The 27,265-nt window shown below is 40.2% G+C and overlaps 1 protein-coding gene across 9 annotated transcripts in view; it reads left to right on the forward strand.

The window, feature by feature from the left end:
* The window catches only part of miip (migration and invasion inhibitory protein), an 85,625-nt gene extending 63,747 nt beyond the window's left edge, over nt 1–21,878 (forward strand). For 7 of the 9 annotated variants that reach the window (XM_061888591.1, XM_061888609.1, XM_061888600.1 and 4 more), the window contains 8 exons: nt 10,570–10,726; nt 13,142–13,247; nt 13,331–13,442; nt 13,519–13,604; nt 13,671–13,797; nt 15,814–15,910; nt 15,981–16,100; nt 21,598–21,878. In XM_061888591.1, the coding sequence (XP_061744575.1) occupies nt 10,586–10,726; nt 13,142–13,247; nt 13,331–13,442; nt 13,519–13,604; nt 13,671–13,797; nt 15,814–15,910; nt 15,981–16,100; nt 21,598–21,720 (912 nt within the window). In that variant the 5' untranslated portion in view covers nt 10,570–10,585 and the 3' untranslated portion in view covers nt 21,721–21,878. Of the gene's footprint in view, nt 1–7,167; nt 7,428–10,569; nt 10,727–13,141; nt 13,248–13,330; nt 13,443–13,518; nt 13,605–13,670; nt 13,798–15,813; nt 15,911–15,980; nt 16,101–21,597 lie in introns of those variants that run through there. The other 2 variants (XM_061888578.1, XM_061888647.1) reach the window with 2 other exon arrangements.
* The last annotated feature ends 5,387 nt before the right edge of the window (nt 21,879–27,265 follow it).

Here is a 27,265-nt window from a genome sequence, read left to right on the forward strand (position 1 = left end):
ACAGCCGGTGTTTCCTTGTTTACATTCCCTAAAGATGACGGTGAAGCTTTACTATGGAACAGAGCGGTCAAGCGAACATGGTTCCCTACCACATGTCAAACGGCAGGTTTCGGTGAGAAAATTGTGGTAATAAGTCGGCTCTTACCGTAGACATGAGCGGATAGCTTGCGTCGTTCCTCCTGCACCTGTCAAAGAGGCAGCTGCGGACTCTCTTGCCTCGTCCGACCGGCCGCCCCCGACCGTCGGATGCTTCCACCACGGAGGAGGGGGTAGAAAAAAAATCTCAGCCCGGCTGCCTTCGCCTCGACGAAAAACGTGGCTTTGCTCAGAGACACTGGCGGTCACCACACCCGTGGCCAGACTCCTCCAACTTTCAGGTACCATATAATCTCACTAAAACACTAGTAACACAATAAGCAGATAAGGGATTTTCCAGAATTGTCCTAGTAAATGTGTTTAATAACATCTGAATCGCTCCCACTGCCGTCTTTTTTTTTTTCTAGTCCTTCACTCTAACTTTTCTCATCCACGAATCTTTCATCCTTGCTCAAATTAATGGGGAAATCGTCGCTTTCTCGGTCCGAAACGCTCTCGCTGCTGGTGGCCAACATTGTAAACAATGTTCAGATGTGAGGAGCTCCACAACCCGTGACGTCACGCGCACATCGTCTGCTACTTCCGGTACAGGCAAGGCTTTTTTATTAGCGACCAAAAGTTGCAAACATTATCGTCGGTGTTCTCTACTAAATCCTTTCAGCAAAAATATGGCAATATCGCGAAATGATCAAGTATGACACATAGAATGGACCTGCTATCCCCGTTTAAATAAGAAAATCTCATTTCAGTAGGCCTTTAATGTTAGTGCGGCCTGGAGGTTTTGTATGAATGGCGCTTGACAGCATTGTTATTTGGGTCCAAAATGGCTCTTTCAACATTCTGGGTTGCCTACCCCTGCATTAGTGGAAAAGCGACAAATGAGTGAAAGCGACAGAAACGTTGCCATGGAGACGAGGGTTTTCTTAGGTGCCTGGCTGCAATCACACCGCGACACCTGTCCGTCAGTAATAACAGTCCCCGATAACCTGGACCAATTCCAACCTTTATTTTTTTTTTTTTTTATTGTTTAATTTGCATTGCTTCACACGATGAACACTACATATATGATGCCGGAAAACACTCCGGGAGCCGTCACTTTTTTTGCACTCGCTATCCCGGTACTTTCCCGGCTATTATCCGCCGACCGCCGTGTTGCTGTAGGGAGGAAAAGCGGAACAACACACATTGCATTATTCTCCGTGCGTCGGCTAAATACAGATATATTAATATTCCACAACCCCAAGTACATGTCTTTTTCAAAGCTTGCAGTGAAGAGATAGGTTAGTGATGAGCAAAGACAATTCCAGGAAAAGTGGGAGATGCAACATATCTTTGTTGAGCACAGGGGCACCCCAATGTGTCTTATTTGCACAGAGAAAGTTGCGGTGAACAAGGGATACAATTTAAAACATAATTATACAACTAGACATGCTGATGTGTATGCAACGTTTTTTTAAGAAATCTTTTCTTGCTGCCCAGCCTCACCCAGACTTTGCATCTAGTGGCCCCCAGGTAAATTGAGTTTGAGACCCCTGCACTGGAGACAACCAGGAGAGTCAGAAAAATTGTGTGTAAATTATCAAATAAAACCTTGTATTACATTGTGTTCCTGACAAGAAGAAAAAAGGCTGGAGCTTTCCAAGAAGAATGATGGACTTCCAGGCAGACAGATGGCAGAATCTGCCCAACTTCCAGAGGAACTCTTTTAAGTATTTTTACGAACCCTCTTTGATCTATTTTATGGGACTTTCTTTGATCTGTTCGGGAACCGAAGGCAATGCTGGTCGCGATCCACTTCCATGAGGAAGCAGCTGTGGGAAGGAGGGGGGTGAAAATCAAATAAAAAACCACGAGAACGATCTTGGGGCAGAGCATGGTGCAGGAATTGTACAGACAGTACAATGGCCATGCCTCTCCTCGGATCCGAGTCTAAATGTAACTGTGTCTCTGTTTGATTCCTTGTCTTTTGTCTCGTTTAATAGATGTCATCAGTGTTTGAACCTGATAGGGAGCATGTCGAGACAAAACTCACTGAAGTTGGATCAAGGTTGATTTTACCTCCATGAGTGCTACAAGCATACTTGCCAACCTTGAGACCTCCGAATTCAGGAGATCGGGGGCGGAAAACACAGTTGTTCTACTAACTGTACTGTACTTGCTGCTTACTTAAAAACAAAATATAACACTTACCTTTCATTATTTGAGTAGCCTTTGTTCTGCCATTTGAGTACTGGCGAGCGATCTCTAAATTCCGGGAACATATCCTTCACGCATTTGTTGAAAATATCCGCAAATGAGAACGGGATGTTGCTTGCAGCTATCAGCATAGCAACACCCTCGGGTCTCCATTTAGCAAGGTGGCCCATAATACTGGGCTGTGACCGGTGCTGCATTGCCGCCGCCTTGTGCTTCTCTCACCGTTCATGAGTGACTATCGCATTCGGCCACCGTGTTCAATGGAGAAGTCTGATCTACAAAATACCCCTTCCCTTTCTAGCTGTCCTGGATGAACTGAAATTCTTGTTTCCAATCATTTTGTGACTTGCAAGCATACTTCTTCTTCTTACATGTCGTCGCCATAACTGTTTTTTCTTCTTTCTTCTGCTTCGTCTCCTTCTTGTTGTGTGTGCAGTTGTGCACTCTCCAAAAGCCGTAGATGTTAAAACGTGACTAGGCCGGCACGCTGTTTATATGGAGGAAAAGCGGACATGACGACAGGCGGTCCTCACTCAGGTCCGCATGGACCTACAGGCTAGTACACCGGGAGAGTTGGAACAACATAAGGAAAGCAACAAATCAGCAGAAGGAGGTCACCCATTGTATCCATGTGTGGTAGGAGAGCTCACAGGAGCCCATCAAAACCATGCCTAGAAGTTGTAGGGCGTGCATACAGACATGTGGAAGCCATGCAGACCATTAACCCACCTTAAGTGTCGAGGAAACTTACAGAAGGTTGGATGGATCAGGCTTTAATCTCATTTTTTGAAACGCTTCTATGATTTCCAGGAATGTTGATAGTATGGACGCAATACCAGGAGACAGGACGGTCCATAGGAGAGATGGAGCAATGTAAGCCTGCTATTACATCTAGCTAGATCTGGGAAAAGGGACCTTCAGGAGCATGTTCAAACAAGTTTCCACCAACTCCCTACCACCACCAGCAGCCAACCACCTTTGTCCGCCAAGGGGCTAAGGTAGTCAGGAGCGGCTCCATACTACCTGAACGAGGCCAGCTACGCTTGGCCTACGACTGAAGGATTCTGGCTGATCTTGACTGGCAGCTTGCGTTTCCTCCGGAGATCGCCATAACCATCCTGTGACTAGATGTGGTGCTCTGGTCCCCTTCACAAAAAAAGGTGTTCATCATCCAACTCAATAGTACCCTGGGAGGACTCAGTGGACGAGGCTTGCGAGTGAAAACACCTATGCAGTGCCAAGCCTGCAGCTGAAGCACAACATCGTGGCTGGAACATTGAGGTGGAGGTGGGCTGCAGAGGCTTTGTGACAAGATCTACCACCAAACTGCTTGTAGACCTGATAGTCCGAGGCCAAAGCCTGCGTATAGCCTCAAAGCTATATTGGAGGCAGCCAGTGGCTGTTCATGAGGAGGAAAAACCCCTGCTGGATCCCCAAGTAGAAAGCCAAGAGGTATGCGGTCAGCTTAGGCTTGACATGCCATGTACACAGCTCGCTGCTTAAAGCGAGTACGCAACATCTTAAAGGACAGATACCATCCAGCACATGGCCTCTTCAACCTGCTACCCTCTGAAAGGAGGTATGGACCGATTCGCGCCAGGAACCACCAGAATGTCTCACAGTCTGCACAGTCTGTCTCCCCAGGCTGTGAGACTTCTAAATGAACAGCATGCCCCTTTACTGCCCCCGACCATCTTATTACCTCACTCTTCACCACCTCAATAATTGTGCTCTGGACGTTGCATTGCTGCAGCATCAACGCAACACCCATTGGACATCTGACTGTTCCCACCCCCCACATCCCTCTATACGCGTTCTCATAGACAAATGCTAAACTGTTAACTATGGTCAACCGGCACATCACTGCAGTTTCTATGCCGCTGGACAAAGCTCAAACGAAATCTCGTTGACATGTATGACTTAAGTGTTCTTTATGACAATGACAACAAATTGATTGATTGATTGATTGATTGATTGACTCAAGAAAAGGACTTCCCAGACATGCCTGACATGAGAAGTCTTCTGCTCAACACAGAGCAACTCTGACATGAGAAGTCTTCTGCTCAACACCAAGCAACTCTCACGATTAATTGGGATTGACGCAAGCCTGGGGCCGATCAGCCTGTGACCGGCCACCCCTGGAGAGGGTGTCTAGTGTTCAGACCGAAACCCCCAATGACCCAGCGGGACACTACTGATGGTGTGTCCAAAATTGCAACACCCCCATCCATCAGTCATCACCAAAACAACACACGCTCTCAAGTATGTGCCAGCACATTACAACTTATCCTGTTTTTCGGAAACAGTCATTACAGGGAGCGCATGCAGGCACTCTTGGGGAAACTCACAAAAGTTGGCTCGGGCTGTGATTTCTATTTCCCGGTATGTTCCGGAAGTTCCATGACAGGGAGGAGATAGAAGGAGACAAGCCGGTGTACCAGCAGGGCCCACGATACGATCCAGATCTGGTAGAAGATCCCACAGCAGATCACAAGGAGCATGCACAGATGTTCTCGGGAGTGCATGCAGACACATGGAGTCCATAGACCATTGAGACATTGAAGTTGACCCATTGGAGACAATCCTACATCCCAGTAGAAGCCGTCCCAGATGTTGTAGGGAGCGCATACACCCAATGAAGACCCTGACCATTGCCAATCCTTACAAAATCGTTTATTTTCATGACCATTTAGCATGCTTTAAAATTTATTTTCAAGCACTGTGGCAAAGTTTCTTACGTTGATTTGTTTAGCAGAAATAAAAGTGCTTTATTTGTGTTGTTGTTGTGTGTCTGAGGGCTAATGAGCGATGGCGGCAGGCAGTAATTGTTGGAAGGGTTAATTGTTGAGGCAGGGAAGAAATATACAAGCTGACGACTGGCACCGTTTAATCATAATGGGGTGCAACTGGGCACCGCCGTGGTCAACTAATCAAACGAGACCGGCCTGGCGGCAAACGAGCCGTGACTGGAATACCGAGCGGTGCCTCGGCGTCGCCGTTCAGCATCATTGGCTCGACGGGAGACGGGGGATCGAGCGTTTTATTATGGCTGTGACCCTGCAACACCTGCAGAACGCTCATTATGGCGGGGCCATGGATGGACAGCTTTAATGTACAGAAGCGAGGATGAATGTGTTAAGGGTGACTCGGAGCCTCACCTGAAAACAAAAACAAATATATGACTTTCACCTGAATCCTTTTCCAAAAAAGCCATTGAAGTTACAAACAAAACTAACGGCTATCCATTTGTTGATTGTACACAGCAATCATTTGCGGGGTTATTTTCTTGCCATTCTTATGACAACATTGAACGTTGCATGTTAAAGACTTACTGAAACCCACTACTACCGACCACGCAGTCTGATAGTTTATATATCAATGATGAAATATTAACATTGCAACACATGCCAATACGGCCGGTTTAGTTTACTAAATTGCAATTTTAAATTTCCCGCCAGGTATCCTGTTGAAAACGTCGCGGAATGATGACGCTTATGTTGACGCGTGCTTGTGACGTTATTGGTTGGAGCGGACATTTCAGCCCAGCACCACTCACGGCTAAAAGTCGTCTCTTTTCATCGCATAATTACACGGTATTTTGGACATCTTTGTTGCTGAATCTTTTGCAATTTGTTCAATTAATAATGGAGACTATAAAGAACAATGCTGTTGGTGGATTGCAGCTGCCTTTAGCGACCGAAACAGAGCCGGTGTTTCTTTGTTTGTTGTGAACCTTTAACACAGAGCGGTCAAGCGAACATGTTTCTCTATGTCAACCAGCAAGTTTTTGGATGGGAAAATTGTGATAGTAAGTCGGCTTTTACCGGAGACTTGAGTGGATTGTGCGACCTCCTCCTGCAGCTATCAAAAAGGCAGCTGTGATCTTGGCTTCTCTCAGAGACACTGGTGTTCACCGCAGCCCTCCGACTTTCAGGTATGACTTTACAATCTGACTAAAACACTATTACCACAAACAGATAAGGGATTTTCCAGAATTATCATAGTAAATGTGTCTAATAACATCTGAATCGCTCACACTGCCATTGCCTGGAGCTTTTGCCTTTTCTTTTCTTTTTTTTTTTTTTTAGTGCTTACCTCTGACTTTCCTCATCCACTAATCTTTCATCATCGCTCAAATTAATGGGGAAATCGTCGCTTTCTCGGTCCGAATTGTTCTAGCTGCTGGTGGCTATAATTGTAAACAATGTGAGGAGCCCTACAACCCATGACGTCACGCGCACATTGTCTGCTACTTCCGGTACAGGCAAAGCTTTTTTATTAGCGACCAAAAATTGGGAACTTTATCGTCGATGTTCTTTACTAAATCCTTTCAGCAAAAATATGGCAATATCGCGAAATGATCAAATATGACACATAGAATGGACCTGCTATCCCCGTTTAAATAAGAAAATCTCATTTCAGTAGGCCTTTAAATGTATTTTCAAAACATAATTTGTCAATGGCGCCCTCTGCTGTATAATGTTTTTTTAGGGTTTTTTTTTTTGGTTTTTTTTATTGAACAAACATTTATAATTCACTGAACAGTCAAGGCACTTTCAACAACAAGGAAAGAAAAAAAAACGATTACAGATCGAGTATTAAAAATTATTAAAAAATATATATTAATAAATAATAATTTAAAAATAATAATTAAAAGTGGTATAAAATGGTTGGATGGAAAGACAAAAAGTGCTACCTAAATCTGGTTAAATGTTTTTAACAAATATATCAATTTAAAGGCGTTTGTGCTCTTAATCTTTCCTGTGTAATGTAAACACACCCGCCCCTTTAAACGCCTTCGTATCAAGGCATTATGGGAAGTCAATTCTTAGCCAATCAGATCGCTGGAGTCGCTTGTTGCTAGGGTGACGGGGGCGAGGGAAGAGGTTTGATTTGAAATCGTAAAAGAAAATGGCGTCGTTTGTTATCGCTGAAGTGGACCGCGTGAATTGTTGTCGTATTATTAGAGTAAAATAGTTTTATAATACCCCCAGAACGTTAAATGTTCCGGGTTATAACGTTCTGTCGGTTTATAATTTGTTTGTTGAAAGTTGGACGGTTGTTTTTAGAACGTAACTAAACTTTTAGGGCAGCACAAGGACGGAAGTGAAGTAGTATCGTACTAATAAGTGAAGGTAAGAGACTTAGAGAGGCTTATTGATAGGAAATGATAATTACATCAACGACTTGAATTGTTTGCCTTTACTAAAACAAATGCAAAGCTTATAAGTAAACTGGTTGCACCAATGTTATTGTGTGAGGTAGCTCAAGGAAGTCTGGAGACATCATTGTTAACACTGGCCATCATGTCTTCAGCATACATTTTTTAACAAGTTGATTGGAGTAAATGCATTAAGTTATCGTAGATTATGAGTTCATTCCCATATTTGCTCGTTATCAGACATACAAAATTAATCAATCAAAGTTTATTTATATAGCCCTAAATCACAAGTGTCTCATAGGGCTGCACAAGCCACCACTCAGATTCCACATCAGGGCAAGGAAAAACTCAACCCAATTGGCTACGATGAGAAACCTTGGAGGGGACCGCGGATGTGGGGTAAAATAAACCTACTTAAAGTATGTCTACTGCAACAGTTTGTGTTGACATAAGACTTGGGCAAATGATAACAATTTAAAACGTTGGTGCTAATCCTGATTATTATTTACTCTTGTGTCATTAAAAGAAGTACCAGTATACTAGGCTGACCATATTCGGAAATCCCAAAAAGAGGACACATATATACGTGCCAAGGCGGGCAGCACGCCAAGGTCGGGACGAGGTGAAAATTTGCCAAAGATACTTGAACTTGCTTTATAAATAATATATTTATTTAAATAAAGCATTTTTTCTCCTCTGTTGACAGAAGTGTTGGCGCTAAGAATTTTCAAAATGGGGTCCCATGGACCCCATCAAGTCATAAAAATGGGGTCCCACAGTAAATAATTGGGGTCCCACTTTTTTGTAAGCGTTTTGAAAACAAATGATAAATGTATGCGTTGTCCTGTTATATCTCACATTCTATATTGTGTTTTGGAAAACTTTACTTAACTCATTAAAATAAATAATATTTAAAAAAAGACACATTTGTATGCATATGTAAATGTATTCAGTTATAAACATTCATTCACTTTCTTGTTTTCATTTAATAAGTTGTACGTGTATTTTTTTCAATATAAAAGTGTAAAAAGTGTTTTGCTTTGGTCATGAAATGATGATAATGGTGTGCCAGGGCATACATACATTTTATAATTGACGCTTTATTCTCTGGAGTCTACATCAAATTCAGATCTATTCCTCATTTCTAAATGTTTTATTTTTTTATTTTTTATTTTTTGCTTGTTTTTTTCCGCCCTTTTTTGTCAAACAAAACTATGTTTTTTTATGGCAAACACAAAATATGCAAAATCATCCACCAAAAATATTTTTCAAAGTGGAATATTTGATATGACGTATCGGGGTTGAGGTTGGGAGGGTAGGGGGCAGCGGGGGTGAATATTGTAGCATCCCGGAAGAGTCAGTGTTGCAAAGGGTTCTGGGTATTTGTTCTGTTGTGTAATGGTGCGGATGTTCTTCCGAAATGTGTTTGTCATTCTTGTTTGGTGTGGGTTCACAGTGTGGCGCATATTTGTAACAGTGCTAACTAAAGTTGTTTATACGGCCACCCTCAGTGTGACCTGTATGGCTCTTAACCAAGTATGCCTTGATTTACGATAGATCCACCACCTCGCTCTCTCGCTCTCTTCTCCTCCCTCACGAATGTTACTCCATATGCACACCTTCACAATTTGTTCTGTTTTTAACTCCTCTTAACCCTGTACGTACAATGAAAATACACGCAACCTTGAAACAAAACGCCAGACATTTGAGGCATTTAAGAAAACCCTCCCGGACACCCCGGACAGTCCCGCAAAAGAGGACATGTCCGGGGAAAAGAGGACATGTCAGTCTAGTTAAAGTAGCTCAACAAGTCTGGAGACATCATGGCTAACACTGGCCATCATGTCTTCTGCCTACATTTTTAACAGGTTGATTGGAGTAAATACATGAAGTAATCTAAAATTATGAGTTCATTCCCATTTTTGCTAGTTTTGATCCATACAAAATCAATCAATCAAAGTGGCTCAAAGGGCTGCACAAGCCTCATCTCAGATCCCACATCAGGGCAAGGAAAAACTCAACCCAATTGGCTACAAAGAGAAACCTTACAGGGGACCGCAGATGTGGGGTAAAATAAACTTACTTAAAGTATGTCTATGACAGTTTGGTTGATGTGAGACTTGGGCAAATGATAACAATTTAAAATGTCGGTGCTAATCCTGATTATTATTTACTCTTGTGTCATTAAAATAAGTAAATGCGTGATTCTATCAGGATGGGAATGTTTTATGATTTGCAGTAGAATTACGATACCACTAACTCTGTTAAAATTCAAGTTAAAGTGTCAATGATTGTCACACACACACTAGCTGTGGTGAAATGTGTCCTCTGCATTTGACCCATCCCCATGTTCACCCCCTGGGAGGTGAGGGGAGCATTGTGCAGCAGCAGCGTGCGCCACGCTCGGGAATCATTTGGTGATGAAACCCCCAATTCCAACCCTTGATGCTGAGTGCCAAGAAGGGAGGCAGTGGGTCCAATTTTTTGTAGTCTTTGGTATGACTCCTCTTAACCCTGTACGTACAATGAAAATACACGCAAGGCTTGTATTGGCGATACCAATCCGATACTTTGTGCAACCACACCTAATATGTCTGCTAAAATTGTAAAAGTTGGTTATTTCAAATAGCAACATGTCTCATAGCAGAAAGAATACAATACAGAGTTATTTAATTATTTTAAACTCTGAAGTAGTATATATTGAGGTAGTGGTATGTATAACAACATAGTCAAGCTAATAAAACACATAGAAACAGGAATAAATCATATGAAGTACATGAAAATGGTGTTTCAAACTTTGCAAAAGGAAATGTGTAAAATAATAAATAAATAAAAATATTATTTACAACTACCACTAGCAAAAAAACTAATTTACAATTCAGTTACATAAACATGTTAATGTGAAAATACTGAAATTTTAAATAACACAACAAAATCCTCTACCACATTGCTTCATTCACAACTTTAGTTACTTTTTACACTGTGTTCTTGTTAATGATATACATTATCTTAAATAACTAAATCACCCAAAGTATCGGTCCGCACGTCACTAGTTTGCTGCCTCAAATGATCCATATCATTAACAGCAATCCATTTTTCTTCTCTGATATCTTCAGAACGTGTGAGAGACAAATGGACCCTCTGGGTTCCAACGCTTCGGCCATCAGCTGTGGAAGAGTCGGAGCTGAAAACACCTCATCTTCAGAAACGTCGTCAGATTTGGATGGCTTGAAGTCTTGTCTGGCATCAAACACACAACAGAGAAGTGAACAGGTAAATCACTAAATACACTTGAAAAGTGTGAACTACATATTCTCCATACAGGGGAACTGCACTTTTTTGGGAATTCTGGCTATCATTAACAATTCTCATCTGAGACAAGAACACATGTTTTTTCTTTTTATGCATGCATAACAAAATCAAACAAAGGAATACAAAATATATATATCCATCAATATAACATTTAAGTAAAATATGAAAGAAAAGGAGCAGAAAGAAGTAAAAAAAAATGTAATAACCGCCACGTACTTCCATGAATACAAGAACTGACTTGCAATGTTGGTGACCACAAAGACATATTAATTTTACAACAATTTAACCAGTAATGAAGAAATAATTCTACTTAGTCAAATCTTTTCATTATCATGATTTAAAAAAAAAAAAAATGTGATACCAAAACAGATTTACATTGTTTTGTTCCATAAACTAACCCCTCTGATATAAATACTGGTTTCCATTCTAACGCATGTATAAACACTATCAAAAGTCAGCTAACAAAAAAGTTAATAAGATTCGCTCTATTCCACCTATAAAGCGTTCTAAATAAAAGTCAAAAGCCTACCGTCATCATTGTAAATATATATGTACATACATAATACGACAGAGTAGTAATTTTACAGACGCATCACGTTTGCTTTTTCCTTCAACAACATTACTACTCATGGCAGACTTCATGAGAGACAAGACAGACAACTTTTGGACAAATGATGATCCAGAACCTTATTTTTTTGAGCCTGAATATACAGAGGATATGCTACAAGATGTGTGCTAAACAGATCCAGCATTAGTGAAACACTAAGCATCATGCAGCAGTATTGCTAAGCGCTACACCAAAAATAAAAACTCTGAACGTAGTAATTTACTCACGTATTGTACAATATTTGCTCTCACTAGGATGCTGACTGATGGAATGTTCAAATCTTAACGTTTGGATGAAAAATGAATTGAATGAATAATCCCTACAAAAAAACGTGCCGCAAACAAGCATCTTTTCGTGTCTTTCGTGCCATCAACGGGCATAAGTTGGATGTCAAAGTTGACCACCTTCTCGGTTTATGTCCACATCCTGCTGTCCAAGTGAGAGGCATGATTAAAAATCTATAATAATTTAACTTTGACCAACTCAGAGGCCGTGCAGCATCTCACCAGCTTAGTATGTCAATACTGTAGATACATAGGCTAGTTCAGTGTTTTTCAACCACTGTGCATTGAAATACAGTTTGGTTGGCCATGGCAGGTTATCTGATTTCACCTATTTGGTTTAAAATATTTTTTGCAAACCAGTAATTATAGTCTGCAAATTATGTGTTGTTGTTGAGTTTCGGTGCTGTCTAGAGCTTGGTAGAGTAACAATGTAATACTCCATATTAATAGGTAGCAACCGTAGGTAATTGCTTTGTAGATGTTTGAAACAGCGGGAGACAGCAAGCAGGTAAAAAGGTGTCTAATGCTTAAATAAGAAATAAACAAAAGCTAATTGCCCCTATGAAAAGGCATTGAAGCTTAGGGAAGGCAATGCAGAAAAAAACTGAACTGGCTACAAAGTAAACAAAAACAGAATGCTGGACGACAGCAAAGACTTACTGTGGAGCAAAGACAGCGTCCAGAAAGTACATCCGAACATGACATGACAATCAACAATGTCCCCACAAAGAAGGATAAAAACAACTGAAATATCCTTGATTGCTAAAATAAAGTAGATGCGGTAAATATCGCTCAAAAGAAGACATGAAACTGCCACAGGAAAATACCCAAAAAAAGAGAAAAAGCCACCAAAATAGAAGCACAAGACAAGAACTAAAACACTACACACAGAAAAATAGCAAAAAACTCCAAATAAGTCAAGGCGTGATGTGACAGGTGGCGACAGTACACCTACTTTGAGACAAGAGTTATAGCGATGCGTGCTTGGTTATGGTTTCATTCATATCCAACAATTGCGACGACTTTTTACTGTCAACTGAATTTCGTTTTTTAATGATTTCTGCTGGTGGTGTGCCCCTGCATTTTTTCACCGCAAGAAATGTGCCTTGGTTCAAAAAAGGTTGAAAAACACTAAGCTAGTTTACTCTCTGTGATCACGGCGCAGTTAAAAATACTTTGTCTGAGTTAGAGCTTATAATAACAATATCACTAATACTTGGTTAATATTCAGGTCCGAAGCTGTAAACGGAATATTATTGGCGCTTATTTTTTCTAAAATTTTTCAAGGTATTTATAGTCGGAATAGAGTACTTCCATTATCTGCATTGTTAGCCACCTCATACTTGCTGTATTTCATGGCATAGAATGCATTAAAAAAAGAATGACATACGTGTTCTTGTCTTACACAGGGATTGTGAATGATAGGCCAAATTGCCAAAAAATTGAAGTTCTCCTTTTAAATATGTGAATATTTTTTTCATACAGAAGAAGATGCAAAATCGAGTGACGTTTCAGACGGAGGATGCGTGTGCAGAAGACTCTTCATACAGGTGTCCTGTGCGTCCGTTACTTGGATATGACTGGATCGCGGGTACACATCTTCCCTTTTGTTGTTGTCTATCCTCATTAAACATACATTCCTATACAAGACAACTGCTCTCCGTCTTATTGAAGGAGTCCTGGATGTGCAAAACACTTTAGCAGAATACTCTGATGAGTTCTACAATGAACTGCAATCGTTTCGAACAAGCAATAAAAGCGAGTGCATCCACCCGCCACAATCTGAGTGAGTGCTGCTCATTGTGTTCTGTTGCTGACGTTTGACTTGTCCTCTAATCATGACTTCGTAATGCGCCCTGCAGCCTTGAAATTTGCATGGATAAACACTCAATCCTGCCGATGCTTGCAGACACTGGCAGGCCAGAAGCTGACAAGCAAGTTCATGAGTGTAAGACACAGTTCTTGTTGTGTACAACTCTTATGTTCTAATTACTTTCATCTTGCTTGTGTTCAGGTACATTCTCTTACAAACTCAACAAAAGATTGTTCCCCGTCTCGATTCTCTCTCCGGAGTGTTGTCCTGTGTGCAAAAGAGAAAAATCCTCACACCCGCACACCATGGGTGATCCAGCACTCGTCAGGTAAGAAAAGCGGTAACTTAAACAACAATTTTAACACAAATATCCACCCTCGTTGCAAATCAGGTGTTTCATATCCAGTTGCATCATCCTCTCTGCCTCTTTTTTATGTTGATCAAATAATTGACATTTAAGGAAAATGTTACAATTTTATATTAATGTTTGAAAAACCAGCAAATGCTGATAATATTCTCCCTTTTTTAAGCCATATTGTTGCTGTTATTTTGGGTAAAATTGTAAGTTGAAATGTAATATGTAGATGACACAAGTACTTTTTAAGACTAAACATGATGATTACAAATACAAAATAATCCAACAGTAAGATTTTTAATACATAAAGTATTTTGCTCTTCAGTGGCCACATCTTGTATTGATGTGAATCCGTTATACTGTATGTCCAAAATAGTAATACCATATTTTCTTGACTATTCAGCGCACCATATTTAAGGCCGCACCCACCAAAACTTTGAAGAAAAAAATATTTTTACCTGTCTTAGCCAAACCGGACCATAAGCCTCAGATATAAAGCAATATATATGCTGATACATACACATTTAGATATCTTAATTGTTTTACAATGGCGCCTTTAACGCCGCAGTAAAATGACTGATCAAACAAGATAGAAGTCATCGGCATGGATCCACTAGCTGCGGAGGCTTGCTCTCCAATCAGCTCAATAACTCCACGGTGATGTTTTGGTGAATTTTGGAACTGAAAAAATACATAAAGAATGCCATTGTAATTTAATATAACTAACACAGACTCTTGTAACGCGTCAGCATAGTTGCCAATGCTCACGATGCTCGCTTGATTTCGCTACGATAGCACGTGCAAATATGCATAAAAACACCCCTACAGACATCACACATTGGACCTTTTAGTCGGTAGAAATCATTTAAGTTATATTGTACAACTTACAAGTATTCCTTGGAGTGATGAATGAAGGATACTTTTGAGCAGAAACACTTTGGACAAATATACTTATGGCAAATTATAGCCGTTAGCAAAGAAACATTCATAAATTAGCTGCCCTGTTTCATTAGCCGCAGGGTTTAAAGCATTGGAAAACAGTAGCAGCCTTTTAGTCCAGAAAATATGGTAATTATTAATCAATGGAAAAAATAAGATAAAAAACATTAAAAGTAAATTGGGAGTTTGGATTATTAGAAGTATTCACAACTGTAACTAAATATTGTTTTAAAAGTGTATATTGCCAATAAACTGTTTCCATGATTCACACGTCATTGAAATTATGTTTCCCTCTGTCTGCGGTATTATTGATTACAGTAAAGAAATATAAAATTGATTTTCAAATGTAAAAACTACGCATCTCTATATGCGATACATAAATTAAAACTATGTTTAAACTGTGAAGTGGAAATGTGTTGCATTGTGGGTCTTGTGGAATCTGAATTTGCTTATTTACATGCACAAATGCGAGGCTGTTTTTTTTTTAACAAGTTCAAAACATGGTGCAAACTTGCACGATCATTAACGGCCACAATGGTTGGCATGATCGCTTTAGGGATAAAAATAGGATTTGAGGAGAATTTTCTCATTTACAGCATTCTTGTTGGGAGACCTTGCGGAGGTCTGCGCTCTATATCAATCAATCAATCAATGTTTATTTATATAGCCCTAATCACAAATGTCTCAAAGGGCTGCACAAGCCACAGCGGCATCCTCGGTTCGGAGCCCACATAAGAGCAAGGGAAAACTCACAACCCAGTGGGATGTCAATGTGAATAACAAGGGAGAGGGGGGCAGAGTAAAAAAGAAAAGAAACGGCAGATCAACTGGTCTAAAAAGGGGGTCTATTTAAAGGCTAGAGTATACAAATGAGTTTTAAGAAGGGGACTTAAATGCTTATATGCTCTTCTAGTTTTCTAAAATGTCACACAGAACATGACCTGTGTAGGACAGTGTTACCATAGCAAAGGTACTTCCACGTCCAAAGGTCAACTATCCTAAGGTATACTAAGTTACTATCCTAAGTTTTTGTGTGCGGCCAATTTACAGGGTCACCATCCCTCGCTTTTCCGTCCTGCCTCCTTACAAGTACAAAATACATCGCCGCTGCAGCTTCGATCCATCTGACAGTTTGTTCTTACCGTCAGTAAGTACACTTATAAGTTATATCCTAGTGCTTTTTATCTTGTTCCTCAAGTGTCTTTACTACAATCCAGCACTGCATTTTGGGCTGGCCTAACAGGGTTCACAGCTTCCTACTACCGCCAAGCAACGTGGACCTGCGCAGTCACCTCGTTAAGAAGAAGTTTACTCAGCTACAAGTTGGAGAACAAGAGGTGACATTTTTACTTTTAAAATCTGTCATTACAAAGGCAATACAACGGAACCTTGATTTTTGAACCAGTCTATTTGCAAGCTTTTCGGTTTACAAACTTTTAGCTTGCGCCAAAAATGCATCTTTGTGCGAACCATGTCTATATATACAAACGAGGGATCTGCTGATCATCGGCACCGATATTTGGCATTTTGACGTGCTGTACAGGTCAAAAGTTTGGACACTCCTTCTCATTCAATGCGTGTTCTTCATTTTCATGACGATATTATTGTAGATTGTCACTGACGGCATCAAAACTATAAATGAACAAACACGTGGAGGTATGTATTTATTAACAAAAAAAAGGTGAAATGTGAAGTGAATTATATTTATATAGCGCTTTTCTCAAGTGACTCAAAGCGCTTAACATAGTGAAACCCAATACCTAAGTTACATTTAAACCAGTGTGGGTGGCACTGGGAGCAGGTGCGTAAAGTGTCTTGCCCAAGGACACAACGGCAGTGACTAGGATGGTGGAAGCGGGGATCGAACCTGCAACCCTCAAGTTGCTGGCACGGCCACTCTACCAACCGAGCTATGCTGCTGGCACAAAGAATATAACTTAAAACATTTTATATTCTAGTTTCTTCAAAATAGCCAGCCATTGCTCTGATTAGTTTTTCGCACACTCGTAGCATTCTCTCGATGAGCTCCAGAAATGGTTTTCACTTCACAGGCGTGCTTGAAGCTCTTCGAGAGAATGCAAAGAGTGCGCAAAGCAGTAATCATAGCAATTGGTGGCTATTTTGAAGAAACTAGGATATAAAATATGTTTTCAGTTATTTCACCTTATTTTGTTAAGTACATAACTCCACGTGTATTCATTTATAGTTTTAATGCCTTCAGTGCCAATTTACAATGTAAATAGTCATGGAAATAAAGAAAACGTATTGAATGAGGAGAAGGTGGCCTATACTGAATATTGCTACCAGCCTTCTTTTCTCGGCATAGGCTGCTTTTTTTACAACTACATCACAAATACATCAGCAAATACAATATATAAACATATGAGACCAGTGTTAAGTATTACAAAATAAAAAAAATGTGATTAGTGAGAGTAAGTTAGTGTTAATAACCGGTACTCCTGTCTGCAAAGCTGCAGCTCAGGTGGCCATTCCACACCCGCACACACCTTCGCTCTCTTTCTCTTTGCTTATATAAACTTGTCGGAACTTCTATTTTTTGCCAGAATTTCATTTTTTTGTCCTTTTCCAGGGGTTTCTTCCATTTTCAATTCATTTTGTTTGTTTTCGCTACCGCAGCAATTGCGCGACAAGCCTCCCCGTTCGCAACACTAGCAGCGGGCATGGGCTCTTTTAAGGAAGGGCGGGAAGTTTTCATGTTCTGTGATTTAGTCAAATAACGCAACAGAGTTAGATGGAAATGAAGATGACAGAAAAGATATCTGCAAAAAATCCACACCTTGTGTAAATTAGGAGACTCATATAATATGTAAAGAAGAGCAGGCAGCAACTAATTTCTGGTTTAGGCTACATGACTAATCCCAGAATTAGTTCTATTTTAAATGTTTGCTGTTTTTAAAAAACATATATTATACATCAATCATACCATTTAGAAATCATTGATGTAATTTGTGTTACAAATTGAGAACAGACTGAAAACAGGAAGTGAACATATGTGTTTGTTGCTATTAAGTGAAAAGAGTGTAGGATTAAAATACGTTTTGTTTCTTCCTCCTCCTTTTCGGACATGTTTTGTAGAGAAATGAAAGTATGTAATGTATCATATATTGATAGATAGATAGTACTTTATAGATTCCTTCAGGAGAGTTCCTTTTCCAGGGGTTTCTTCCATTTTCAATTCATTTTGTTTGTTTTCGCTACCGCAGCAATCGCGCGACAAGCCTCCCCGTTCGCAACACTAGCAGCGTGCATGGGCTCGTTTAAGGAAGGGCGGGAAGTTTTCATGTTCTGTGATTTAGTCAAATAACGCAACAGAGTTAGATGGAAATGAAGATGACAGAAAAGATATCTGCAAAAAATCCACACCTTGTGTAAATTAGGAGACTCATATAATATGTGAAGAAGAGCAGGCAGCAGCTAATTTCTGGTTTAGGCTACATGACTAGACCCAGAATTAGTTCTATTTTAAATGTTTGCTATTTTTAAAAATCATATATTATACATCAATCATACCATTTAGAAGTCATTGATGTAATTTGTGTTACAAATTGAGAACAGACTGAGAACAGAAAGTGACCATATGTGTTTGTTGCTATTAAGTGAAAAGAGTGTAGGATTAAAATACGTTTTGTTTCTTCCTCCTCGTTTTCGGACATGTTTTGTAGAGAAATGAAAGTATGTAATGTATCATATAGATAGATAGGTAGTACTTTATAGATTCCTTCAGGAGAGTTCCTTCAGGAAAATTAAAAATTCCAGCAGCAGTGTACAGAGTTGAAGTTTATTAAACAGTAAAAAGTAAATAATGGGGTTTTAAATGAAACAAAATTGAAAATATTACAATAAGAATACAAATAAAAAGCAACAATGAGAATAAAAATATAACAGTAAAATAAGAATATAACAAGAGAAACTAGGCAGTAGTGACCATGTTATGAAAAAGTATTGCACTGTTGTTGTTTTGCATCCCCTGTCATCCTAGTACCCCCCGCCCCCTCCCCAGAGAGAAGTTGTACAGTCTAATGGCGTGTGGGACAAAGGAGTTTTTGAGTCTATTAGTCCTGCAATTGGGATGAAACTATATTGAAACTGTGTTCATGTTCATAATAAAGTTCAACCAACCAACAATTCAGGGTTCCTTACAAGTGAATCATATAATGTATTGACTCCATAAACTGCTATAAAACTGAGTAGATGGCACAAAAATAATATACTTTTACCACTTTTCCCAGGAGAAATGCTGTTGAAATGCAAATGTTTTTCTCAGAAACACATACATATGTGAGAAGGGCTGCAACTAACGATTATTGTTATCGTCGACGAGTCATTGACTATCTTAACAATTAGTCGACTAGTCAGACTATAATACATACACTTATTCAGTGGCTCTGATTTAGGCATCAACTTTTAAATACAGCTTGAGATATTTTTAGGTATGCGCTTACTAACAACAAAGATGACTAATTCCTACATAAATATTTATTTATACTCTTAACAATGCTGCTTATTATGTTACAAACATTGTAATTACTACTTAATTTTTGTCCATTTAAAAGTTAGGACAGGAAAAGTGCAAAATAAAACAAGTATATTTTTAAGTTAAAAATTACAATGAAAATAAAAGATAAAGCAACAAAACTAACTTACTCAAAAAAGAAGCAAGCATTTTGCGACTTGTTTTAAAAGCTGCACACTGATTTTTTGATTAACTCTGTCATGTTTAGCACTGTAATAAACTCAATGCATATCGTATAAGTGATTCATTCTAACATTTTAGCCGTCTGATAGATTGTATGTTTAATATTATATTACCGGCACATTGGTGCCTAATGTTTAATGTGTGCGATTGTGTTTGTTATTGTGCCTTTCTTTTTTGCATTGCAAATTGAAGCTGCTTTTAAAAGTACTTGAATTGATTTAGACAAAGTTTAGCTTTGATCGACAGGCGGATCGGTGCGGCGTCTTCAGTAATGCGGATGTTGTATCGATCCGTTGTGGTGAAGTAGGAGCTGAGCCGGAAGGCAAAGCTCCCAATTTACCGGTCGATCTACGTTCCCATCCCCACCTATGGTCATGAGCTCTGGGTCATGACCGAAAGGATAAGATCACGGGTACAAGCGGCCGAAATGAGTTTCCTCCGCCGGGTGGCGGGTGTCTCCCTTAGAGATAGGGTGAGAAGCTCTGCCATCCGGGAGGAGCTCAAAGTAAAGCCGCTGCTCCTCCAAATGGAGAGGAGCCAGATGAGGTGGTTCGGGCATCTGGTCAGGATGCCACCCGAACGCCTCCCTAGGGAGGTGTTTAGGGCACGTCCAACCGGTAGGAGGCCACGGGGAAGACCCAGGACACGTTGGGAAGACTATGTCTCCCGGCTGGCCTGGGAACGCCTCGGGATCCCCCGGGAAGAGCTAGACGAAGTGGCTGGAGAGAGGGAAGTCTGGGCTTCCCTGCTTAGGCTGCTGCCCCCGCGACCCGACCTCGGATAAGCGGAAGATGATGAATGGAAAGTTTAGCTTGCAGGCTTTGACTAAAATGATAGTTTTTATTTATGTTTCACACAACTTTGTCTAACACTTATTAGCCAGCTAACAAGGTACACGCTAACGATCTTACCAAGTTGACCTAGTATCTTCTAGATGTCTGACGTTCCTCCGCTTTCAAAGCTCCCGTATCGCAGATATAGTGTCATAAAAACAAGATTTGCTTTGCAAAATGAGCAAGGTATTCATGTTTTAAAAAAAAAAACAGGAAATATTACCACACTTGACATGTTTTCACCCGCGATGTTGATGCCAGTGGCAGTGCTGAATTGCGTTCTCTAGAAAAATATGATTCAAGATGTCAGGACTACAAATTTATTTGTTGGCGATGCAGCCTTCTATTACAGGGCTGTCAAACATGCGAACAGGTTCAATCTGGCACGCGAGATGAGTTTGCTAAGTGTAAAATTGAGAAGCATTTTTAAATGAAAGAAACTGCTGTTCTAAAAGTGTCCATTGGATGTCGCAATAACAATTCTGTTAGGCACGCAAATAGTTCATATCGGGACGAGCAATTATACCAAGCGAGAAATACACGGCTATAAAACTGAGTAGATGGCGAGTGCTTGTGATGCACAAAAATCACATACTTTTACCAATTTTACCAGGACAAATGCTTTTGAAATGCAAATGTTGTTCTTCTCAAACACACATGATAAAGGTGTTTGTGAAATCCCCTGAAGTTTTTTGCTGCTAAATTAACCACAACATTAGCGCTGCCTTAAACATTATGTAGCTACTGGTCCAACGTTTCCCAAAAAATCATGTTAAAGAACAACTCAAAGCCTTGTCCAGCTGTTTACTGATGTATACTATTCATCCATCCATTTTCTACCGCTTATTCCCTTCGGGGTCGCGGGGGGCGCTGGAGCCTATCCCAGCTACAATCGGGCGGAAGTCGGGGTACACCGTGGACAAGTCGCCACCTCATTGCAGGTGTACTATTCATGTTTAGCTAAATTTGACTGCAAATTAATATCTGCTCCAAATATCAGTTCCCGACCTTGGGTATCCATGTGTGAATGAGGAGTGAATGATTGACAGGTGGTCAGTTCTTACTGTAAAGCGCTTTGCGTGTATAGAAAAGAGATATATAAATCCATTCCATTATTATTATTATTTTGATCAAAAACCATATCGGTCCATTTCTATTAGTAAAGCTGCGATCTTTGAAGTGCAATGTGGCGAGGGCTGACTGTATTGTCAGAGTCTAGCCTAGGTACATTATTACATAATGTGTTGGTATTTGACAATGAAATAGCTCTTTGTGATTTTCCAGGATCAGGTGACCAAAGGCAATCGCTCTGACCAGACACCAGCTGTCTGTCGTTTGGCTCGGTTCAACTTCCAGCACTTTACCCCAAAAGTAAATTTAAGACGTGTATCTTCCACCAAGAGCTGACAACAGACCTCCAACTGTTTTTTTGGGGGGGTTGTTTTTTCTAACAACACGATTATGGCAACTGTAAAGCCGTCAAACATTCATTGTGTTTCTTGTGTATTTTTTTTGTCAATCAATGAAAGTCATCGTGACTTTAAATAAATGCTGAAGTTGGATCATTTGTGTGTGATGTTTCAGTTTGTGCAAGCACCGTTTGAGAGCTTTTGTCCTGGCTGGTCCATCAGTATTAAAATGCTTATTTGTCAGTCCCTCCAGGATTTTGCTGAAAATGTCTGAACAAAAATGTTTTGAGGCTTGCTCTTATCAAAAACACTGAATCAACTTGTGATTTTATACATTTGTTATCAATGTCTTTTTAATTCTTCCTTGAAACTTCAACCTCAGAATACATGTTTTCTTTTTTCATCAAAAAATGGAAAACAAATACTGTATTGACATAAAAGTAGACACTAGATGGCAGTAAAAGCACATAGTCAGACCTCATTGTGAAATTACTGTACTAGTGTACTCTTTAATTCATCATGACTAATAATGGGGATACTTATAAACAAATAAACACTACCCAGGGCTTCCTTACTGTCCACTGTCCACAAATTGCAGGCATTCTCTTGTATATAGGATAGGATAGGTCTTTATTGTCATTGCACAAGTAAGACGAAACTTTGTTTTCAGCACAAACCTGTTCAAGATTAGACAAACCAACAGTGTACAGAGTTATAGAACAAGAACGCTGATGGGTCGCCATAAGGCGCCCCGTAAAAGATGGGAAAAAGGTAAACGCTGGGGAAGGATGAGGAAAAAAAATACAATCCAGTCTGGAGTGGGGAAAAAAACGCCATAGCAAAGCACATATACATATTACAACATACATCTCGAGATATCTAGCAACAGATGGAAGGTAGTTCAAGATCATGGTGGTAGGCCGCAGCTCTCAGATGCTGACCATCCATTCATCACCCCTATGGGATTTGCGTTGGGGGGGATGGGGTGTGTATGTGTGGCGTATATTTTTGTGGATTGTGTGTGTGTGTGTGTGTGTGTGTGTGTGTGTGTGTGTGTGTGTGTGTGTGTGTGTGTGTGTAAACCTGTAGTGTGTCTCTGTTGCGGGGCCTTGGTGTATTGCAGTCGCTAGTCCAAAGTCAACAACAGGTGTGTGTCCATGAAAGACAAAAAGGGAGTTTGTTGTGTCTTCGCTGCGCTGTCCTTCCGGAGAGTCTCAAAGCCAGGGAAACAATCCAAGTTAGAATGATTTTGTATGCGAGTGAAAATAGAATTTGCTTTTCACTCTAAATTGTCAATGACTGGTCCTCAAAACTGCAGGGTAGACAGTCCGATGTAATCCACAGTTCTTCCCGCATCCTCCAAACATTTGTGGCAGCTTTGGGGTACTTTGAAGACTGCCAGCAACTTCCAATTTGTCGACAAACCAGAGCAACGCTTACTCCAATCAGCAGATGTCCTGTCGTCGAAATTCCGAATAGGTGGATATCTTCACGTCCTATATTTTACACTTGAAAAGTGTTTGCCTTAAACATTAATTTATATTCCAATACATTTAACTTGCTTGCTTATGGGCAGTGGGCAGTTTGGTTACTGCACGGGGTCTGACAACCCCGCCCTCCATGAGTCTCCGCTGCCTTGCGAGCAGGTCTTGGTTGACCAAAGGCTAGGCGATGGACTACGACAGAAAACCCCAGGTCACCCTTGGGCAAGGTGTAGCACCTGGTAGCCTCCCTCCTCAGCGTTACGAAGTGTTTACCGCTGCCTTGTGGTTAAGGTCTTGGTTGACCAAAGGCTAAGGGAGCAAACCCCGAAGACAAATCACGGCTTCTGGGTGAGGCTGGACATCCTTGCAGTTCCAATCACGTTACTGTCACAAGGTCTGTGGTGGACCATGCCAGTCAGAGCATAGCGACATACTCTACACAAGAGCAGAGATAGACAAACCTATCATCTGGTCAGTCGCTGCAACGAGTCGTGGAAATCAGTCTGTCTTGGGCTGGCCTTGCCCCTGAGAAACCTCGATTCGCCAAGTTTGTGCTGATAGTCCCGCAAAAGCTAGCAGTACCTGAAACCTCTTGCAAGCAGTTTTCATGAAAAAAAATGGTAACTTGCTTGCTAAAAGCCTTTGCAAACTGTTGAGAGCAATCTTTAACACGCATTGGGACGGCGTGGCGCAGTGGAAGAGGGGCTGTGCGCAACCCGAGGGTCCCTGGTTCAAATCCCACCTAGTACCAACTTCGTCACGTCCGTTGTGAGCAAGACACTTCGCCCTTGCTCCTGATGGGTGCTGGTTAGCGCCTTGCATGGCAGCTCCCTCCATCAGTGTGTGAATGTGTGTGTGAATGGGTAAATGTGGAAGTAGTGTCAAAGCGCTTTGAGTACCTTGAAGGTAGAAAAGCGCTATACAAGTACAACCCATTTATTTATTTATTTATTTTTGATTGAAAATGAAAGATGAGAGATTTTTTATCGCACTTCAACATCTCTAACATGTTAATGCTCCTTCTTTGCTATAGGTCTGCATTGTGAAGGAAAATGTTTTTCTAAATCCCCTTACACGGATAAATAAAAGTTCAATAAATACATGTTAACTAAGAAGTACATTTTTATATAGAGAGATGACAAATGTGCTGATTGTTGTTTCGGCTTCGTCTACACAAAAAACAAACTCCACTTGTTATTAGACAGTTGATAAGCACGTTTATGCGGCGCTCAGAGACATTGAATTGGCAAAAATGTATATACAATATATACATATACAATATTTATGCTACTTCTGTCAGTGCTGCCTTGTGCAAAACCAACCATAAAGTAAAAGCTTTTTTGATTGATTAATTGATTGAAACTTTTATTAGTAGATTGTACAGTACAGTACATATTCCGTACAATTGACCTCTAAACGATAACACCCGAATACGTTTTTCAACTTGTTTAAGTGGGGGTCCATGTTAATCAATTCATGGTCGTTAACATTTCAGTTTGTTTAGTAAAAATGCAAATGTAGTGATGCATGTGACTGTCATGGCAGCCTTGCGAATGTGAAGCAAAGCGGCGACCATTATGTAAGACAACAGAACATAAGGTTGTTTTTTTTACACATTCTAACTCGTAAATGAGCGTTAGCAAGAGTCAGCTAACAATGGACCCCAATGTGAGTCGCTCGTTTCCGCCTGTAAAGCACTATACAAAGAAACATCCAAAAGCCTCTATCATTGTCTGAAGTATATACAGTATGCAATGTACACATTCAGAATAAATGTAATATTTACGGTTTTTGCTCATTTTAAAGGGGAACTACACTTTTTGGGGAACTTTGCCAAACGTTCACAGTCATGAAAGACAAGACGACCGATGTATTTTTTTTTTTAAATGCAAATAGTAAATAAATGCGTTCAACAGTCTGCTTACAATGGGAGCCGCTCCATTCTGCCTATAGAGCCCTTTAAAAAAACATCCAAACACCTCCATTAAGGTTTATATACATGCTGTAAGTATGTATGTAATGTAGTAACAGGCACATTTATATTTTATTTGAACATATATTGATAATTTTAAGCATACATTAATTTCAAAAACGCATCACGTTTGCTTTTTTCAACAACATCATTGATTATTACTCACTGCAGACTTCACGAGAGCCAACAAACATAATAAAACATCACTTACTGCACAATGTCTGCTGTCCTTAGAATGCTGACTGGTAGGATGTTCATATAGTCTCATATAGATAAAAAAAAAATTACTCATAATCCTCGCAAATGGGGGTGAACCCAAGCATCTTTTAATGTCATTCTCACCATTTACGGGTCTAAATTGGCTGTCAAAATGCACCAGTATGTCGAATTACATCCTGGTCTTTCTATACAGTTGAAATGCATGATTTATGATCTACTATAAACATCCACAAGCAGGGAAGCGAGGAAGCAGCTGAGCAGTCGATATAAGCAACATAGGCACACATGCTGGTGATCACGGTGCCACCATTAATAGTTTGTCTGCGTTAGCGCTTATAATAACAATATCACTAATACTTGTATAATATTTAAGTCACAAAATGTAAGCTGAGTATTATTGGGGGTTTTTAATTGTTTTTTATTGGCTTAATAAAGGAACACCCCTTGGCTTCGCTGTAAGCAGACCTTTATTTACGTTTATTTACGAGTTAGAATTGTCACGACTTGGACTATGACTTGGAGATAGTTTGCTTTTCCAACGCAAAGGGAAATTGGTACGAGCCAGACGTGAACGTGAGTACATTTTTATTTATTACTAACAAACTACAAACCAAGGAAGCAAAAAAAAAGGCACGCACGAGGGCGGAGAACAAACTTGACTACAAAACAAAAGACTAGCACAAAGGCTATAAACTTTAAACATGAAACAAAATACTTGCACTGTGGCATAAAGAAAACCAAAAACTTAATGTGACACAAGCATGAGAGAAACAGCATGGCTCGGCATGAAGGGGTTGAGGAATATTGAAAGTTGCCAGGCCGACTACCTGGTAACTGTGGCTTAAATAATAGGCAATGAAAATTAACAAACAGGTGTGAGGGCTGAGGACAGGGGCGTGACATGAGGGGCAGGTGAAAATTAATGAGTTGTCATGGTAGAAACACAAACCAGGAAGTGCAAAACAGGAACTGAGTGTCCAAAAAACAAAACAAAACATGATTTCCTGGGCGTGACAAGAATGCATTAAAAAAAATACATTGGTGGTAATGGATTGTGAAAAATAGGCAAAATTCCTCAAAAAAGTGCAATTCCCCTTTAAGCATATGTCGGCGTATTAATTTCACAGGCCATCACAATGTTCGCTTTTCCTTTCAACAACAACAACAACACTAAAACTCATGTCAGACTTAAAGAGAGACAACAAAGACTATTTTGGGGGAAAAAAATTATGATACAGAAACTTTTTTTTTTGAGCCCGCATATAAGGAGGATGAGCTACAAGTTTTGGAAGCTGTGTGCTAAACAGATCCAGCTTTAATAAAATACGAATGGCATGTAGCAGTATTGCTAATTATTGTTATTAATTGCTAATAAAAATCTACTCAGTGGCTTAGTGGTTAGTGTGTCCGCCCTGAGATCGGTAGGTTGTGAGTTCAAACCCTGGCCGAGTCATACCAGAGACTATAAAAATGTGACCCATTACCTCCCTGCTTGGCACTCAGCATCAAGGGTTGGAATTGGGGGTTAAATCACCAAAAATGATTCCCGGGCGCGGCCACCGCTGCTGCTCACTGCTCCCCTCACCTCCCAGGGGGTGATCAAGGGACATGGGTCAAATGCAGAGAATAATTTCGCCACACCTAGTGTGTGCATGTGACAATCATTGGTACTTTAACTTTAACAAACTATGAACATAAAACAATCACTTACTGTGCAATGTCTGCTCTCACCAGGGTGCTGACTGACAGGATGTTTATATCTTCCAGTTTCAAATCATAAGGTTAATAAATAAAAAGTGCCATAAATAAATGTATTTCTGTGGCTTTATTGCCATCTCCGGGTGTAAATTGGATGCCAAACTTTTCGG

The sequence above is a fragment of the Nerophis ophidion genome, linkage group LG02 (assembly GCF_033978795.1).
Source record: "Nerophis ophidion isolate RoL-2023_Sa linkage group LG02, RoL_Noph_v1.0, whole genome shotgun sequence".
NCBI classification, from domain to species: Eukaryota; Metazoa; Chordata; class Actinopteri; order Syngnathiformes; family Syngnathidae; genus Nerophis; species Nerophis ophidion.